The sequence below is a fragment of the Lynx rufus genome, unplaced genomic scaffold (genome assembly GCF_022079265.1).
Source record: "Lynx rufus isolate CCGP_SWC_20201006 ecotype Redwood Valley unplaced genomic scaffold, mLynRuf1.p SCAF_6, whole genome shotgun sequence".
In the NCBI taxonomy this organism is placed as follows: domain Eukaryota; kingdom Metazoa; phylum Chordata; class Mammalia; order Carnivora; family Felidae; genus Lynx; species Lynx rufus.
The window spans coordinates 29,144,641-29,165,443 of record NW_025814878.1 but is presented as its reverse complement, the minus strand read 5'-3'; the positions used below and the strand labels follow the sequence as shown (position 1 = coordinate 29,165,443).

At 39.4% G+C, this 20,803-nt stretch overlaps 1 protein-coding gene across 1 annotated transcript in view; it reads left to right on the top strand.

Annotated features, from left to right (window-relative positions):
• Positions 1–20,803, top strand: part of LAMA2 (laminin subunit alpha 2) — a 475,613-nt gene that overhangs the window by 436,772 nt on the left and 18,038 nt on the right. The window contains exons 56-61 of the mRNA XM_047102999.1: positions 67–215; positions 5,152–5,328; positions 5,558–5,726; positions 15,339–15,451; positions 15,765–15,954; positions 17,948–18,103. Of these exons, the coding sequence (XP_046958955.1) occupies positions 67–215; positions 5,152–5,328; positions 5,558–5,726; positions 15,339–15,451; positions 15,765–15,954; positions 17,948–18,103 (954 nt within the window). The remainder of the gene's footprint in view (positions 1–66; positions 216–5,151; positions 5,329–5,557; positions 5,727–15,338; positions 15,452–15,764; positions 15,955–17,947; positions 18,104–20,803) is intronic.

Here is a 20,803-nt window from a genome sequence, read left to right as displayed (position 1 = left end):
GGGAACCTTTAACGCTGTCGTAGTGGAGACCCCTCTTTAATCTTCAACCACCCCTTGATATTGCAGGCCTATTATGCGATATTCCTGAACAAGGGCCGTCTGGAAGTGCATCTCTCCATGGGGACAAGAACAATGAGGAAAATTGTCGTCAAACCAGAGCCGAGTCTGTTTCACGACGGGAGAGAACATTCCGTTCATGTCGAGAGGACTAAAGGGTAACAATAGCCCTAGAGAACTTGTAACTAACATAAACTCCTTGGCTCACATTAGTCTCTGACTGGACCTTCGTATGTGTGGTCATACAAGGCATTGTGAAACTATCAAGTCACTTAATTTCATCTTCTTTACGTTTCATACTTCAGGAACCTCATTTACCTTGGCCCCTAGGAATTCTCGTAGCATTTTTTATTCTGTGCAGTTCTCCGCTCCAGCCTTGGAAAAACCAAATACATCTTCTGAAGCTATAGATAAGAAAAATCCCTCCCTCCGCACCTCTCAAATATTCTCTTCTCAAATAAGGTATGCGCATAGCGAAACACACAGAACAGCTCAGCCGGAACCAGCAGCCTTTGGCAGCTGCTATTTCATTCAGGTTCCAAAGCAGTTATGGCAGCTGCTTAGAAACCTGTCACAGATCCGGACTGTGCAGCAGCTGCAGGACCTACTGAGAGCTGCTAAGTGCACGCCTCATCCCTGTCCCCCCCTAAGGTGCCCGGGGTCCCTGCAGAGTGGCTTCATGAGGGAACAGAGCTGAGGGAGAGAAGGGAGAAGGCTGCTGTCCAGCCATCAGTGCGTGGAGGCTGCCTCTCTAAGGATCCATGAGAGCACTGCTTCCCAGCCCTGAATCACAAAATTGGCAGTAATAGTGTTGTAAACTCATCTTTCATTTCTCCACAACACTGCGGCACTTGATATTTCCTTTATTGGGAAAGTCATCTGTAGTTTTCATCAAAATGTTGTATGACAACTCCGGTAATCAGTTTAGAAGGACAATTAGAGAAAAAGAAAACAGAAGCCCAGAGATTTCAGACCTCCAAACTAGCAAGCCATTTAATTAGACTGAAAACATAGAAAAGAACTGGAAATCAAATGTGAGAAAACCTCAAGACACAGGGAATATTTGTAAATATGACAACAGTATGAAGGTCTAACAAGAGTTCAAGTGAACAGATGCTGTTCTATACAGACCCATATTTTCTAATTATCCTCTTGTGTGGATTACAGTTTAGATACGTAATAAAAATGTCGTATCTTCTAAGTAAATGATAAAGCTTTCCTTGGCTTATTTTTTTTTTATTATATAGAGCATTGGTTTGTGGCTATGTTGATACTAAGCATTCTTGCAGAATATCTACTAACTGAGATGTTTAGAAACCATGATTAAGACAAATGAGGGATCAATATTCAGACAAACTAAGAACTTTTACTAGCCTAATAGCCAGATATGTCGGTCATGGTCTCTGAGGAGGAATGCAAACTGAATTTTCTCATTTGAATCTCAGCAACCGCTCTGAAATACTATTTTACATGTCTTCTAGACCAGATTTCAGGTTCTTTGCCAAATGCTAGTCCTTCTCATTGTGAGGACTTTGTAACGTCTTTAAAAATTTTAAAAACTTTAAAAATTTTCAGCGAAACAAGTGCAGACTTGAGAAATACAACTGACAAAAAATAATCACCCAGAATATGTTATTCTGTACAGAAAGGATTCTCACGTTCCCAAGTGCATTACAATCTTGCGCTAAGGTGTCCTTTTAACAGGTGTCTCTTCAAGAAGGGCATTTTATGATGCCAACTTCACAGCTGTTGGCCATTAATCCAACCTTTATTTGATTAAGTTCGGTGTATAGTACATCTCTGAAAACTGGTCATTCGGTTAATTGGCCATATAAACAAACAGTTTTGCCATTCACTGTTAATTAAAGGATAATGTATTAGACATATTAGTGGGTAGTCACTGAACTCTGTGGCAAAGCAAGAACACATCTGCTACCATAATGTCTCATTCAGCACTCTGAGGTCAAAACATAAGCATCGCCTATCCTTTAAGTAAGTGCTCCAATTAACTGATTAACCAGAGATCACTAATGACCCTAACAACTTCACCAGAAACATTCTTTAATGCTTCATACTCATTCTGTGACACGCTCTGTGTCAAATACGAGACACAGATTATTTCCTTTGATTGTGCTAAGCGTATGTGAAATCTGCATTAATATCCTTCCATCACAGATGAAGAAATATTAACTAACTTGCCCCAAATCACGTAACTAGTAAATAACAGAGCCAGGATTTAAACCCAGGTGTATATGATTTTCACACCTCTACCTGTGCTTGCCAACTATTTATTCTTACCCTTTTTTGTGACCTCAAAGATTGTATTACTTCATGTTGATTATGATACTCTCATTAATTTGGAAATGCTTGCTTTCTCCTAACACCATCCAGATCATAAATGTCAATTATGACATTTTCTTTCTTAAATGAAAAGCCCCGGATAAAATGTTAATTTTCATACGACCTCACAAAATCATTGGATTTTTACCAAACTGAGAGGCAATCTTTTCAAGATTGTCCTGGCCCTCTTCTCTCTCCCCTGTTATCTCTCTTTATCCTTCCTCTTTCACTCTCTCTCTCCTTTTCTACCCCTTCCTCTGCAAAAATCTCATTTGAGTTACTTTGGTGTCTAATTCCATGGTACTCCAGAGATCTCTACCTCTTGTAAGGGTTTTGCCCTCTTAACCTTCTCTTGGCCTCCACTTACATGGCCAGTAGTTCTTCCTAAAGCCCTGAGAGCCTGGAGTAGATGCATAAGCAAGTGGTTTTCTCCTTTGTGAGAGCATTCTTCAATACAGGTATAGAATTGGGCTAAAGGCCACAAAAGTTAGACCAGATACTTCAGGAATAATCTGGATTTCCAGAATGGGCTCATGATTTGGACACTGCAACCCAAATATTTCTTACCATCCAAAATACGTTCAATCAAAATAGAATTGCAGGTTTTGTTTTTCATGTAGATTACAAATGTCAGGGTACTTCCTTTAATATCTTCTATAACCCATTTGGCAGATTGAAAATTGGTATAAGATTGAAAACAAAATCTTATACCAATACTCCAAACAAACAAGAAACAGAATGTAAGTAATAAAATACTCAATTATGAAACTCCAAGAATCAACTGTTGAACTTGTAAGAAAATACAGCTAGCTTATCATAATACGAATAATAATGTTTATTGTAGTGCTTTTTGCACATTGTAGGTCCTCGGTAAAGAGTTATTGAATAAATACTTAAACAACAGGAAAGACACCAGAATCCTAATGGACATATTGGTAATGTTCCCCTTTAAAAAAGAGCTAAATAAATAATCTAGATTTGATGCTCCTAGAATGTAAAATACAAGCAGGATTTAGCTATAGTCTTCTAGCAATGCCCTTATTAAGTAATACAGCTTCAGTGCAATCCCTTAATTAATGTGTTCCATGGTTTAAAGCAGGTATTTTTATCCTCATTTTATAAATGAATGAAATGAGATTGAGCAAGATTAAATAACTGGCCCAGGTCACACAATAAGCTTCTGCACTAATACTTAATTCCAGTCTGTTCCTCCCGAAAGCTCGTGTTCATTCCGTATCTCTACCCTGCGATCTACTAAGAAAGGACCACTATAATGGTCGTGGGGACAGAACCAGATTAGACAGTCTACATCAGAAACATGAGGGCCTCTGGCTTTTTAAAAATTCTAATCAAGAACAGAGATTTGCTCTCTTAGACAATCTTTAATAGTGGCTTAAACCCCTCATTAAAATTCTTAGGAGCATTGCTATGTCATGTTAGTAAGAGGTTGCTTTTAGCAAAAGGAAAAAAAAAAAGGTGTGTGTGGAAGGGGACTTCTTGGTGAGTCACACATGCCCAGAAGTGAGTGCTTTTCTAAGTCTCATAAAACACCAGCATTCTTAGCAATAATGTTGAACCTCCTGATTTTTGCCAACACACTCTTCCAGAGTCTGGTAAAAACCAATATGTCATTTCCCCCTATGTTTCCTTTGAAAATAAATCCAACCTGCTCCCTCTACACCCCCTGAACAATGACATTTTGAGCACCAATGAAATCAATTTTTTTTTTCATTCTCTTACATCTGAACTGTCTCAAAGTGGACCAATAGCTCAGGGCTATTTCAGAGTGTCTTTGCCCTGGTTTATTATTTCTAGCTCCACATGTGGTTTTTATTCTTTATAAAATCAAGCAAGATGGCCTTTTAGGACTGAGTTTTCCAACTAAGTACTTTGGTTTTCTCCCCAGATATGTAGTAAGTTTTCAGTAATCCATTCATGATCCTCGGGCTAGTGACTAATACTTATGACTAATAGCTCGTGCCAACTGTTTGGGACTGAAATTCAAAACCTGCATCTAGAACAAAAGAAAAAAATGCCTTTGGTCTTTGTCATCATCAGAATTTTTTGTCTCCTTTGATTCTTTGCCCCAGGATCCAAGGATGGTGAATAAGTAACATGAGGTTCTCAATTAGTAATGTGTGAGTTATCTCTCATAAGCAAATTAGGGAAATTAATGAAACAGTCACTAAGGAAAATTATGGCAAGGAACAATTAGCATGATGTTCTTGCCTGCCTCTTCTATTCAAAAGCCAGCAGCTATGTTCTTTATAAAATGCCCTGTAAGTGTTTGCTGTTGAGTCCTGCAATCCAAACTCTCATGAGCACAGTTTGTCCCCCAGCAAGAAGATAATAGCTAGCACGAACCAAGAAATAAAGAACCAAACAAAATGTGACCCCACGCTGTGCTAAACCCACTGAGCCTTATACGATTAGCTATAACGGCACTGTACAGAAGCCTCAGCTCTATGGGTTTGTGTGTTTGGGGCCAGTGTTGCCAAAGCCAAGGCTAACGTTACAGCTCCACTATTACCTTCTTTCAATCAACTCTCCGAGAGAGCTAATGGAGCAGGGGGCGGCAGAGGGACAGAGCCTGAGAAAAAATATTGTTAGCTTAGTGTAGAATTCCTAATTATCGAATTTTGGCTCACTTAAAAGCTACTGGAGGAAGGGGTGAGGGGTAGCAGGAAAGAGTTTGATTTCCAATTATACTGGATGTTTTGTGTTTTATACTGTGTATTTTCAATGTTTTATCAGCATGTTTACTGTTCAAGTCGATGAAGACAGAAGGCATATGCAAAATCTGACAGTAGAACAGGCAATTGAAGTTAAAAAGCTTTTCGTTGGGGGTGCTCCACCTGAATTTCAACCTCCCCCACTCAGAAATATTCCTCCTTTTGAAGGCTGTGTATGGAACCTTGTTATAAACTCTGTGTAAGTACTTCTTCTGTTTGTTTGTTTTTTTTAATATGAGGATCCCTGTTGCATCTACACTACACAAAACCATGGCGTGGTGGGGGGAGGGGCATCCAGAGAAGACCTTCTCATTAGATTTTAAAAATTGCACTGCTGGCCTTTAAAAGGGGGAGGAAAAATTCAATGGTAAGGAAGCAAGACGATAAAAACTAATAGAAAGTATTTAACTGTAATCCTATTCCATTAGCCCCATGGACTTTGCACAGCCTGTCTCCTTCAAAAATGCAGACATCGGTCGTTGTGCCCATCAGAAACCCCGTGAGGATGAAGGTAGAGAAATTCTAGCTGAAATAGTTACCCAGCCAGAGCCAGTGCCCACCCCAGCCTTCCCTACACCCACCCCAGTTGTGGCACAGGTGAGTGTTTTTAGGCTATTGCTTTCTAATTTTAACCTGTATTCTAGTTGTTTTCAGAGAAAAGATAATTCAGGATATCTCATATGCTCTACTTCTAGAATTAGAGGAAGGGAAACTGGTCTATGAAAACCCGTTCTCCTTACATCTTTCTTGGATTACTTTGATTTATGTATCGTTCTCCTTTAATTTTCCTCCTCGTAAAATGGCATGTGTTTTCAGTTGGAAAGTTAGCATAGTGCAGAAATGTCTACAGAATCAAAATAAGATCCACCTATAATACCACCACACAGAGACAACCGTAACAATTTCCAGCCCTTTTTATTTGCATTTTAAGTAGTAAATCTTATATCATATGTACAATTTGGTATTGGTTTTTTTGAAACAGGTAATAATAATTAAATGTCATACAAGTGTATAGGTCTGATTATGACCCTGACAGGCTAGCTCTGGGGACCCAGAAAGGGACCCAAAGGACCAGCCAAGAGGGCCCGTGGCTTCTCAAAGGATGGAAATCAAACGTGAGCCAGTAGGAAGTAAAAGCAGAGTTTCTTGAAGATATGGACAGAGCAGACACATTCAGGGCATCTGGGAGACTCGGAAAGGAGAGGACTATGAACCTCATCTTTGTTTGGAGTCTGGGGATTTTCACTGAGAATTGAAGTGCAGTGTACATGCCTCTCAGACATCCAGGAACAAGTTAGAACAGAGGCCAGGGCCCAGGTATTATTCCTTGGAGCTAGGGAACGTTGGCTTCCATATGTCCGGGCTGGGGATCTGGAATGCGCATATAATAACTTCTTCTGGTCATTCTCACCAGGTCCTTCCTTAAATGTTATCTATTCTAAAGAAATCTTGAACTCCTTGTCCCTTACAAAGAGGACATACACTCTTTGCATTCTGAAGCATGTGTAAAGTGGGGTGGGAGTGCAGGTCCTAGCAAGAATAGAAGCAGGACAGGAAACAGAAAGATGTTTATGGGGTCCTTCAGTTTCCCTGTTTTAGTTACATACATGTGTGTGGGTGCGACATGCAAAGAGACACAAAAAATATATCATTTTACGGAGCTGATCATTTCATTGATTACAGTGTGGGTTTCAATCCTGTATTCCAGTCTACCATGTGTATGAATTTGAGAAAGCTGCTCAGCCATTCTATTCCTCAGTCTTCTCGTCTGTACAATGAGTATATTAAGGACACATACGTCTCAGAGTGACTAGGAGGATTTAAAAAATAATAATGTTTGTTAAATGTCTCGTATATATGAAACGTTTGATAAATGGCATAATTACTAGACAGTAATGATCATAATGATTGTTCCTCAGTGCTTACTATGCGCCAGCCACTGCCTAAACAAATTCCATCCAGCATTATACGTGGTTTTCATCATGGCTCTGTAAATGATATATCATCCCATTTGTAGCTGAGTTGATAAGAATGACCTAGCCTCAGTAACCCACCCGCTGACACAGCCAGTAAATGGCAGGATAGGAATTTTAATCCAGTAGGTCTGACGATACAGTCTGGCTCTTCATCACTGCTTTCTAATTCTACTTTGTACTCATTGTGGGCCATTTAGAGTGCTTCCAGTTTTTCGCTATTGGAAACCATATTCTGATGAGTGCCACTGTATGCCAAACTTTCTCATTTATTTTTCTTAAAATAGATTCTTAGATGAATAATTATAAGGTCGAGTGATGAATGTATCTAAGGTTCTCAACACATATCTGAGTTGCTTTTTACAAAGGTTCCACCAATTTACATTCGCATCAACAACGTATCCAAGAGGGTGGATCTCACTATGCTCTTGACAGCGTGTGCATCGTATTTATAGCGCTTGCCAGTTGATGGGTGGAACATGCTGTGTTGAGCACAGATTTTGAAAACTCTTGAACATTTTCTTTTCTTCCTTAGTTTCCATGATGGAACTGGTTGTTTTGGAAACCAGTCTGCTCCTTGTCACTAGAAATATTTTGAGCTTATATCTTCTCTAACATCCCTTCCAGGATTTGAAAACAGTGAAGTCATTTCCTCGTGGTGAGCATAGCATAAGGTGTTGACTTGGCAAATCAGTACCCTGTACACCTGAAACTAATGTAATGTTGTGGGTCAATGATACTTCAATTAAAAAAGAAAAAGAAAAAACTAGCGAAGTCCTTTTCCCCTAGGGTAAATATTCCATAATCTCAAGCATTCTTCATATGACCTAATTTCTGATTCCCATATTTCCGCTGATCAATTTCTTGACTTTGAAATATCCCTTTCAAAATATGTCACTTAGAATGGACCATATTACTCAAAATGGAATGCCCAGTTGAGGCGACAGCAGTACCTTTCCTTCCTGTGGCCTGTTATCAGATTTTATTAAGGATGTGCCTGAGAATACTTCAATGTTTTAAACCAATGGATCATGCTATTCGTTCATCATCAGGTACCATATTCAGTCAACCACAGTCTTGAGGGTCTTTGTACCACTCATTCTGTTGTGTCAGGTCTCTCAGCCAGCCCATCTTGACTTGGTATGGTTTATTGGTGTAGAAGCCTGCTGGTCCCCAATGATCAACTTCCTTTTCCTTTCCTTTCCTTTCCTTTCCTTTCCTTTCCTTTCCTTTCCTTTCCTTTCCTTTCCTTTCTTTTCCTTTCTTTTTTTAAAGTTTATTTATTTATTTTGAGAGAGGTGGTGAGCACAAGGGGGAGAGAGGGAGAGAGAGAGGATCCCAAGCAGCCTCCACACTGCAAGCACAGAGCCCGACATGGGGCTTGAACCCATGATCGTGAGACCATAACCTGAGCCTAAATCAAGAGTTGGATGCTCAACCAACTGAGCCACTCAGGCTCCCCTCACCTTTCTTTTCTAAATGCCCATGCAGACTTTATTTTTTAGGGAGTCTGAAGCATTTCCCTCTGTGGTTTCCAGAGATCACGTTTTTTCCCTTTTTCTGAAAATAAAGATACTTTCCCATCTGGGACTAGAGATTTTAACTCATTTAAGTTTTCTTATAACCTTCTGTTCTAATTCCAATTTCCATTTTCTCTCAGCAGTGTATGTTTTAACTTTTCCAAAACAGAACATTCCACTTAGACAAGACAAAAGCAAAAGAGAAGTTGAATGGCAGTCCTGTGGGCTGGCATACAAAGGCTCACGGAATATCAGAGTTGGAAGGGACCTTAAAGATTCTGACTCTTAATTTCCATATGGGGAAACAAAGCCCTAGACCTTACAGGATGGCCTGTGATCACACGCGTTATAGACAGTTGCCACTAAAACCCAGATATCTAAATTCTAACAGCTATTGTCCCTTCTCTTGCACGTTAGAATTATTTATACTGTGTGGTGGTAATTGCATTTTTTAGAATTTCTATCCCTATTGAGTTGTATTTTTATAGTTTCCGATTATGGAACCATGTATATCTTCTAATTTGATTTCTTTCTCTCTTTCTCATTCTGTGTGTGTGTGTGTGTGTGTGGAGAAGAAGGTCTGCTTTTTAAAGGCTACTAAAAGTTTGACATTTATAACAAATTTATAACAAATATTTGTTAAGAGCCTACTAATGCAAAAAATGAATAAGATATCATCATTGCTGGCCAGGGAGAGGGAGAAGGGGGGGGGGAGAAATACAGAGACAGAGAGGCAGATTTGAGAAATTGGACATTAATATAAATGACAAAGTGAGCAAGTATGTGTGGAGATCAGTCTGGATAAGTGCGGAATGTGGGCTACAAGCACAACCCACTAGGTCTCAAGATTGAAAATTGGAAGCATGGCAGGGGACACCATTAAACTCCATCCAAACAAAATGACTAGTGGTACCCAGAAGTGTAAAAACAGGTCTATAAAATGCAAATGTTAATATGTCATCACAGTCTTAATACATAAAATCTTTCAATTGAAACAACATAAAATGATGATGACATACTTATGACATTGTGTTAAGTGGGGAAAACAGGATATAAAGCCATATAATACTGCATAATCACATCTATATCGAAAGATAGAAAAACTCATTAAAAAAACCCTTGCAAGAAATATATCAGATGCTAACAGCAGATGTATTATGGACTAGAGATGATTTTCATCATTTAAACAAACTATTCTTACCTGTGTTTTGCTTTCATAACTCTTTTTAAAAGATAAATTGAAAGCATTGGTTTTCAACATTGATTCCTGCTCAGTATCCCGTTAGATAGCTGATTTCTCGTCTGGGAAAGAGGGATGTGGTGAGTGGGTCTCCCTAAACCCTCCACTTTGGGGGTCACTGAAGAAGCAAACTGGCCCTTACTCCAGTGATCGGGAACTGGCCACGTCTCCCTTCCCCGCCATAGCCCACCCACTTTTACGCAGTGGACTCTGGTGGGTTACTTGTCCTTTCTGAATGTAAGCTGACCCATTGAAAAATAAGAAGGATAATATCTACCTGCATGGATCCCGAGACAATAAATTATACACTGTATGCAAAGCACCTAGCACAATGTCTGGCTCATAGTAACACTCCATTGTTCTTCTCTGGGAAGAGTTACCCTTTCACACTTTTAGGCAGAGAGCAAGTGCCAGGAAACAAAGTGGGGCGAGTGTTCCATGTTTCAACAATTATAGACTCCAGTAGAAGTTCTCTTATATCTCAAGTCTCACCTCATTTTCCACTTTCACCATCTTCTTTCCTTTTTTAATCAGGAGTTAGATTGTAAGAACGTGTTTAACAATTAAGGCTTGCAACTTAAATCCTGACGTAGGAACTGTCCCCTATTTGTTCTAGCAGAGCCAACAGGAACCATCCCCTATCTTCAGTCCCCTTTTCTTTTTCTTCTATACACCATCTCACCCCTCCCCACCAACACCTCACATCACGAGGATGACGTTCACTATACTCCAGGGAAGTTTTGGAGTATCCTAAGAAAGCCCTACCCTGTGAAATGGATTATGTCATTCCCATCAGTAACACATGCTAGAACATCATACATAGATCAGAGAGCATTACATGTGTATTATCCCATTTGATAGTGTGGGAGCCCATCTTCCCTTTGTGCTTCTCTCTCATTCTTTGGCTCATTTAGAGCTGGATAAAACATTTCTACATATTATATTCGTGGAGATTTCTCATGGAAGATGGTGGAGGGTGGGGTTAGATAAGACAGTAGACTTCTATTACCACCTACAGATATATATGGTATTTATACCAAGTCTTTATACCAAGCCTGTGTGGATTTGTATACAATGACTGGCTGTATTTTTTCCTTGAAGCTTACTGGAATGTGGAACTTGAAGTTTGAAATGTGAACACTGAGAAGAGTGGTATAAATAGCCGTGAAGAGTCCTGTGTTGTTAAGGGCTCTTGGGGTGTTGGGGGAAAGAAGCGGGCAGAGAAGGAAAGAATAGACCAAAAGAAAACTATTTATCAAGCAGCTTTAATACTACAACTTTAAAAGCTAAGTACAGTCTATGCCAAATGATGAATCAGTTGGATACTGGTATGTCTTTAAAGGGAAAACACACATTATCCGTACTACAAGAAATCTCTATTCGGGTGTTAGTGTATAAATATTACTGCAAATGCCGAATACTTTACCAAAAAATCTCATGTGCTGGGTAGTAACATAATTCACTTTCTCAAACAGCTTGAGTAAGGATTTTATATTTCAGAACATTAAAGTCAGTGCCGTTAAAAAGTATCTTCCACTTAGTATTCATCCATAAAAAAAAGCATCACGAAGAAACATCCAACTTCTCAGATGTGATTCTAGCCCACATTTGTTAGAGGGATTACTGACTCATGAAGGGAGAAAATGATGTAGTTTTTATGATCATTCATCATTTGATGCTTTCAAGAACAAAGATGCCAGTTTTGATAAATGCAATTTAAATCTCTGCTCTGCACCAATCTAAAGTCGAGGAATCCTTGCCTACCAATCACATGCTACCCTGAATGCAATAACTCATTTCCAAATGTCAGCCAACAAACAGCAGTTGGAAATGACCACTGATTTATTCTGACCTGAAATGGAGTAACTGTGAGGTGAAAAAGTTTTCGCTGTTACTAATCTGCTGCATTGTCCATTGGCCGATGCCCGGCTTTAAGAAACATGGCTTCCTTCAGAATCCTCTCCGACTATGCCACTGCCCTAATCAGCAGGTACGCCACATTTAGACTCCTCACTTAAGTCTTGTCTGCCCACAACTTGTCACCTGCCAAGCGGACACCAGCAAGCAGGCTGCATCCTCCAGATCACATTTTTCCCCATATGCACATGCAGTACTTTAAAGAGTTCCCACAAGGTGGCAGGATTGTAACATGTTAAGATTGATGAGCCTGTGATTTTTTTTTTTATTATTATTGTTGCTTTAATAGATTTCAAAGATAAGTGTTTCCAAAATAATACAGGTAAAGTATCACATCCATAAAGATGATGCCCTCCCTGAAACTCACATTAGCTTGGAGAAGGAAGACTTGTCTTGCAACCATCATTCTTTAAATTTCCTTAGAATTGCCTCCTTAGAGGACCCTTTCTCTTACCTGTTCTCCTTAGCTTAGATTTCTGTGGGAAGCAGGTTGAAAAATAGGAGCATCTTACGCTTGTGCAAACCATGGGGCACTCGTTGTTCCATCTCACATATTGCCTTTAAAATGTTAGAATTAGGGGTGCCTGGGTGGCTCAGTCGGTTAAGCCTCTCCCTTAGGCTCAGGTTATGATCTCACAGTTCATAAATTCAAGTCCCGCATGGGAGTCTCTGCTGTCAGCTCAGAGCCCGGTTCAGATCCTCTGCCCCTCCCCTCTCTGCTCCTCCCCTGCTTATGCTCATGCTCATTCTTTCTCTCTCTCTCTCTCTCTCTCCCTCTCTCAAAAATAAATAAAACATTTAAAAATAATAATAATGTTATAAAGGAACAAAAAGACGTTTGAGCAGCCAGAGGAACTGCTCAACCCTCCGAGGGGCATCAGGGAGTCGGGGAGGGAGAGTAGCCACAGGCAAACCACTAGGGTCTGCCCCCTCCTGTACATGCACGTCCCACGTTGGGCCTGGTTTCAGACTCACCCTGGGGAAAGTGAAGCACAGCAGACAAGACCCAGTCCTATTTGTCTTTAACCAAGTGAGATTATAGAGGTCTACACTTGCACCAAAACATTCCCAGAGTACAGGCTGGAAAATTGTCTTCCAAATGTACATACGTGTAAAAACTTTCCTATACTACATTTCTCAGTCCTCTCCTAACTGCCGTTTTATAAAGGAACGTGACACAAGTTTTAGTAAAGAAGTATTCATAGTGTCCATCCTATTGCAAACTGATGATAGAAAACATCGATTTGAGTGTCCCCAACATACAGTGAACTTAGCATATGGTTTTCTACTTGGAGATTATGTAGTAGAGTGACCCGTTATCACTGTCTTCTAGAACATTGGCCAGTCTGAGGAATCTGCCTGTTGCAAAAGTCAAGCCAGAGCCCCTCTGGCTTCACTCTTCCTAAATGTCCAGCGGATGTAACATGTAATGCTTCTTAAAAGAACTCTTACAAAGTCCCTATCCTTTTTGAGTCAAAGGTTTTCCTAAAATAATGTAAGCATGGTCGTTTGCACCTAGAAAATCTGATAGCATGTGAGAGAAAACTGGTCAGCTTAGGACCAGTGTTGGAAAGATCTGTCCAGTTTACCAGCAAGCACGCTTATTGTGGTGTTTGGGCCTCAGTGCCCAAAATACATAAAGACAAAAGCTCTCTGTGACCTGTAGCTGCTACCAATGAACACCTAACCTTTAGAATTGCCACTTTGGTCATTTAAAAAATTATATTATTAAAGTTATGTTATATTGACATTTATATATATAGCAACTAGATGAGTGACCACAATGATTAAGAATAACATAGAAATAACCTGCTGGTGATTTTCTTTACAGCCACACTCATTGTTCCCTAATTCCTCAGCATCCATTAACCTTTTCAGTTTCTCAGTTTTCAGAGCTGAGGAGTTAGAGATGTTTTAGCCAGATTTTGCCCCTAATGGACTCACAGCAGGTAGGATTCGCTTAAGAGATTTCAGGGGAGGACTGCAGACTACTAACGTTTGTGGCATGGGGCCTCTGTGTAGGAAATCTCGCGAGAGGTTAATAAATGATCCCAATTCTATTAATAGCATCATTGCAGGCAGAGACATTAAGCTACCAGAGCCTTTCCATTTGGGCTCTTTTTACAGGCAGTAACCAGAAAGGGGCCACATGTTGATTCCAAGAGAGGCCATTCAGCTGTGTGAATAAATAGCATTTTCCTGTTCTACCCACTGGGTTTTTGCATATCTGTGTGAATTTCTGCCACAGTCTGCTCTTTGTAACTGACCATCTCCTGGGAAGCAAGAAGGGAAATACTTCCATGAAGACCAATTTTATAGCATTTCAAACACTTAAAGCCTTTTACCTGCTGCGGCGGAGTGCTCCGTTTGAGGAAGCTCAAGAGAAAAGAGAGCAAGGCTTTTCCTCATCAAGTAAAAATGTCCTGTGCGCTGATGAGTCATCTCATCTTCTATTTGAGAAGAACATTCTGCATCAAAAGCCTGCCTTGGGCTGTTTGAGAACCTCTGCTGAGTCAGCGCTCACTGGGGCAGTGGCCCATCCAGAGCTATTAAGTGCAGATCTTAAAAACAGATGTGTTGTTTGAGAGCGTGCAGGCTATTTTCCCATGTACTGTGTGTTCTAAAGGACCTCTTAAGCAGCCTGTACTTCAAGCTATTTTGTGCAAATAGAGAACAGAGAAAGGAATTATGACTCAAGTAATTTGAGGAGCCTTGATTATCTATTGAGCTACGGGTTACACTGGCCAAATACGGTCCACTCAGCCAGGACTGGCTGTATAGTTTCCAGCGCCCAGAGCAAAATGAAAATGCAGGGCCGCTTTTTCAAAAAGTATTAAGAATTTCAAGATGGTGACAGCAGAGCATTAAACCAAGTAAGCCCGCCCCTCACGGAGCTCTCCCTCGTGTAAGAAGTGGGTCTTTGCACAGTGACAGTTGAAATGGTATATGGTGGGATACATTAAAAAATGTACTGGGTTGCCTAGCAACTGGCTCAGGGCCTGAATGGCCTGACTTGCAAGTTTAGATACACCATCTTGAAAGTCCAAATTCATGGAAACCTTCCAGTAGACTGATAATTTTCAAGAAAAAGTAATACAGTGGGAGATAGAAAATGGGGAGGGCAAAAAGGAACACATTTTTCTCCTCTTATAACTTGGTGGCTAGCTTGTCATTTTCCCTGTCCAATCTTCGAAGAATATAACTCTTCATAAGTGAGGTAAAAGTGAAAAGGAAATTCCAGTTTTCTCAGAAACATAAACAATTTTTTTTTCCTTGGAGGGTAATGAAAACATGAATTGATCAATAAATATTTTTGAGCACATTGATTTGGTGATTCAAGGGTGCAGGACAAGAAAACAGATTCCCATTCACTGAACATTTCATAGTAACTGTCTACCATGTAGTAGAAAACAGACATTAGTAAATTTTCTTCTTAAGGAACCTCAGTAAGATTATACAGGAATATTAAGCTAAAATAGAAGAAACAAGTAGATAATAGGATCAAATTTTGCAAAAACAGAGTCTATAATCTCTTCTTTCTCTCCTGGGTATTTTACAGGGTCCTTGTGCTGCAGAAGCAGAACCAGCTCTTTTGATAGGGAGCAAGCAGTTTGGGCTTTCGAAAAACAGTCACATTGCGATTGCCTTCGATGACACCAAAGTTAAAAACCGGTATGTATTATTCTGAGATACTGAGAAAGAGCTGACAAATGGAAATACTGAGTATCTGCCCTGATTCAAGTTTAATCAACTACATTTATTCATTAATGAAGTGAGTGTTTTAAATTCACTGAGTACGATAGAGGATAGAATGATACTTGCCTGCGCCTGAGGAGCTCAGTTTAGGAAATCAGCAGACCTGGAAAGTCCTCATTTCAGAGGTGGTTTTACTGTCCTGTGTGAAAATCAACCCCCGTGAGCAGAGGCAACTTTAGCTTAGAATAAGAACGCTTTTACTTTTGTTTTATTTTGCGTGCTTTCACAGCCTCACAATCGAGTTTGAAGTGCGAACGGAAGCTGAATCAGGCCTGCTTTTTTACATGGCTCGGATCAATCATGCTGATTTTGCTACCGTTCAGTTGAGAAATGGATTGCCCTACTTCAGTTATGACTTGGGAAGTGGTGACACCAACACCATGATCCCCACCAAGATCAACGATGGTCAGTGGCACAAGGTAATAGTCCATGAGATGTTGGCAGCGGCCTACGAGGGGAATACTAAGTGGCAGCCGTTGGCATTCCCCTGGTGCAGGTGCTGTTTTGCCAGGGCATGTGCCGACTCTGGTGCTACTGGAATGTGGCTGAGGCTAAAAATAAAGCAAGTGCCTCATACAACCGGGAAATGTCATCAGACCTGGGTAGGTGTGTATTTGATCACTTACATGCTTCATCATGGTAGCACAGGACTCCATTATTGCTATACAGCTGTGGTTCCCAAACATCTGTCTGAACACCAGGGCCAATAGTTGAAGACAGTTTCACTACTGTATGTGAGAAATGTAGGACAATGGAGTATGTTTACCTCCAAGCTCTATGTATTCAATTTAGAGGAATAATAAATATTCTGAGATTATATTTTCATGTTTTAAGGTGCTAACATGGCCTCTCTTTTATGAGATAATATTTGACAAACTTAAAAGGTGGTAAACTGAAATGAGCCCTAATACCACCCCTCCTCATCACACCCCATACTGTGAAAACCAAGAGTTTGGGAATCTGCTGTATCATGTTTAAAGGGCCTGAGGGCCACATTTCCACCGACAGTCATTTGGAACAACTTTTAAAACATTGGCCTTACACCCAGAAACTGGCACTATTATGGGCACAGAAGGCTCATTTGCCAGCTTACTGTCCTCTTTGGCAAGACTGCAAATAGATAATATACTGCCTTATTAAAATGAAAACTCAGAATTTGTTTCTGCACCTGTGATCGCCTATTCAGTAAAGCTTCCCTAGGTAGACCAATAAAATGCTTAATTTTTAGAGTTTGATATTATTAGGTGTTGGATTTTATATATTAACACACTTTGGCTTGTCATAAACATATATATATATATATATATATATATAGAGAGAGAGAGAGAGAGAGAGAGAGAGAGAGAGAGAGAGATGACAAGCCAAAGAACCTGAGACAAATATAATAAAAATGCAAAGTCTGTCAATTCGTTATCTTGGAAATAAGAAATGGAATTTTCATATTTGCTTGGGAGCTTATGACTAGCAACTACTGAGCTTCATGAAGGAACTCTCATTAAGGCTAATTCTCCTCTCTGGCTAATAGAATAAACATTACACTTAAAAAACTGGCATATTGTTGGTCCACAGTGCATCTGGGATTAAGAAAGTTTCAATACTATAAGCAGCCAAATTAAGGAGGGATTTTATTTTTGAAGATTTTTTTAAAATTGTTTCCCAAACGAAGATAAGTGTAAAAATGAGGTTTTGATTATTCTAATCCTAACATAGATTCATTTTAAACCATCATTGTGCTCCAGCATTCGACAGGGTCACCCACTCCGTTTCCTGAACTCAGACTCAAATTTTTTTGTGCCCAAGCCAATCTTGACACTCCTTATTTCCCTCTGTCCCCAACAGATAATTCACCCCCCTACTGTAATTTCAGCATCAGGTAGCTTTCCATCTTCCTCCTGCCTTTGAACTAATCAGCTGCTGTGGAAACTGCCTTGCAGCCTTGATGTGCTGCCCTTCCTTCAATTCTGCACAAAAAGTGCCTATTAGGCAGAGGGATGTAGCATATCTGAAATTGTGTTGGGGAGACCAGGCTTAGCTCAAACTAATGCATGTTTAAAACTGGACATGAATTTTGCAGCCCACTTAATTCATGATGGGGCTCTTAATCTGCAAGGTTCCTGACAACATGCGTATCTCTTGATACATGTGCTCACTTGGCAATCTATAGAAAAGTCTTTAATCTAAAACTCATCTAGGAAGATTTTGGACTCTTGGAGACGGTAGTAATGGAAAAGAGGGAGTTTGAGATATTGTGTAAAATGAGTTCAGTTTCACTCATGGGCTTAGCACATATTAGGCACTCAGTAAGTTATTTTGCTTTTTCCTAAGGAATAGCCAGAAAGTTCTTACATCTTACACTCTGCACATTTGAAATGTATCCTTGATTGGCTTTAATGACTCCTCTTCTTTTTGTAGATTAGGATTATGCGAATTAAGCAAGAAGGAATTATTTATGTAGATGATGCTTCCAACAGAACCATCAGTCCCAAGAAAGCTGATATCCTAGATGTTGTGGGGATGCTGTATGTTGGCGGACTGCCCATCAACTATACCACCCGAAGAATTGGTCCAGTAAGGGTTTAATTAATTATTTTTTTGTGTCTTAAATAACTGCCTGGGTCATGTACATATGTTGAATTATTAGGTCATATTGACCTATGACCACTTGTAAGTGAACAGGAAATCATCTTTTCTGAGAAGTGACAGAAGACTTTCTAAACTGATTTGACTATGAGGGATAATGCCACAAAACAGCACATGGACCCTAGAGCCAGACTCTCCCCGTTTGGGTACCTACTTAACTAGTGTGGTCTGGAGCACATTACTTAATGTTTCTTTGACAAAGTTCCCTCTTTTGTAAAACAGGATAATAATACCAAAGAAACAAGGTTATTGCAAAAATTAAATGAGGTAATATATTTAAAGTCCTTGGAAGAGTACTAAGCATATAGAAAGCACTGGAAAACAAGGAAGATAATATTGACGACATTGTTTCAGGACTAGAGATTTTGCAAATATGGAGAGATTGCAATATTTACAGTATAGTTGTCCAGTACTGAACTACAGTATATAGAGTACACTATAGGATTCCAAATTTAAAGTCCTCACAATTTTATAAGTCAGTAATCACAAAATAATTTTTTGCCAGACCATGTGTCCTCGTTTCCTTCGGAAAGCACTATTGTAAGAACTATAGGGGATCCATGTTTTTAGAGAATGTATCACAAAGAAATGTGTTCCATTTCTATACTCAAATTAGAACACATGATAACGCAGAGCTATTCTTCATCAAACACAGCTGTTCATCATCATTGTTTAATTCTCAGCCTTTGGTTCCTCTTGTGGGTGCTCAGTATTACGTTCCTTTCATAGCTATCAGATATGATACCTAAACCTATCACAATGAGAGTCTCTGGAAAATGACAAGAGTGATTAACTTGTGTCCCTAAAACCAGATGAAATATAAGGGAGCAGAGTATGATTGAATTACGTGTACAGTCCCTAAATTCTAAACGCATCATGCAAACTTTCAAGTGTATGTACATTTTCTTGGGAACGAGTCCAAAGCTTCCATTAGATTTTCATAAGGAAGAAACGCTAAGCCGAACTTAATTATCTTTTCAAATAGAACTTAAAATAGATTATGACAGAATGTATATAGAGATAGTAAGGTTAATAAACTATTAAACTAATAAACTATTAATAGAAACATGAAATAAAAACATAAGGGACTAATTAAGTTATTTTTTTAATTATACAGTTGACACAATGTCACATTAGTTTCAAGTATACATAGTAATTCGTCAAATTTATACATTATGTTGTGCTCACTGCAAGTGTAGCTACACCTGTCACTATACAATGCTATTACAATACTACAGACTGTATTCCCTATGCTATAGCTTTTATTCAATGACTTACTCATTCCATACCTGGATGTCTATACCTTCCACTCCCCTTCACCCATTTTGCCCATCCCCCCACCTCCACCCCTCTGGCAACCATCAACTTGTTCTCTGTAATTATGAGTCTGTTTCTGGTTTTTGTTTGTTCATTCATTTGTTTTTGGTTTTGTTGTATTGTGTGTGTGTGTGTGTGTGTGTGTGTGTGTGCATGTGTGTGTTTTAGATTCTACATATAAGTGAAATCATATAGTATTTGTCTTCTCTACCTTACTTCATTTGGCATAACACCCTCTATGTCCATCCATGTTGTTACAAATGGCAAGATCTCACTATTTTATGGCTCAGTAATATTCCATTGCATATAAATACCGTGTTCTTTACCCATTTGTCCATTTGGATACTTACTTTGCTTCCTTATCTTGGCAGTTGTAAATCATTCTGCATTAAACATAGAGGAACATGTATCTTTTCAAATTAGTGTTTTCATTTTCTTTGGGTAAATACCCAGTAGTGGAATTATTGAATCATATGCTAGTTCTATTTTTAATTTTTTTGAGGAATCTCCATACTGTTTTCCACAGTGGCTGTATCAGTTTTCATTCCCCTTGTTCACAGTAGTGTATAAAGTTTCCTTTTTCTTCATATTCTCACAGAAACTTGTTATTTCTTGTCTTTTTGATTCTAGCCTTTCTGAGAATGGAAGAAGATATCTCATTGTGGTTTTGATTTATATTGCCCTAATGATTAATGATGTTCAGCGTCGTTTCATGTGTCTGTTAGCCATCTGTATGTCTTCCTTGGAAGATGTCTATTCGTATACTCTGCCCATTTTTTAGTTGGGTTATTTTTGGTGTTGAGTTGTATAAGTTCTTTATACATTTTGGATGTAAACCCCTCATTGGATATGTCATTTGCAAATATCTTCTCCCTTCAGTAGGTTGCCTTGTTTTCTTGATACTTTCCTTTGCTGTGCAGAAACTTTTTATGTTGTCCCAATAGTTTATTTTTGCTTTTGTTTCCCTGCTTGAGGAGACATGTCTAGAACAATGTTGTTAAGGCCAGGGTCAAAGGAATTACTGCTGATGTTTTCTTCTAGGAGTTTTATGGTTTCACGTATCACATTTAGGTCTTTTTTTTTTTTTAATATTTATTTGAGAGAAAGAGGCAGAGAGAGGGGGCAGAAAGAATCCAAGGCAGGCTTCACACTGTCAGCGCAGAGCTGGATGTGGTGCTCGAACTCATGACCTGAACCGAAATCAAGAGTCGGACACAACCAACTGAGCCATGCAGGCACCCCCCACATTTAGGTCTTTAATCCATTTTGAGTTTATTTTCGTGTATGGTGGTAAGAAAGTGGTCCAGTGTC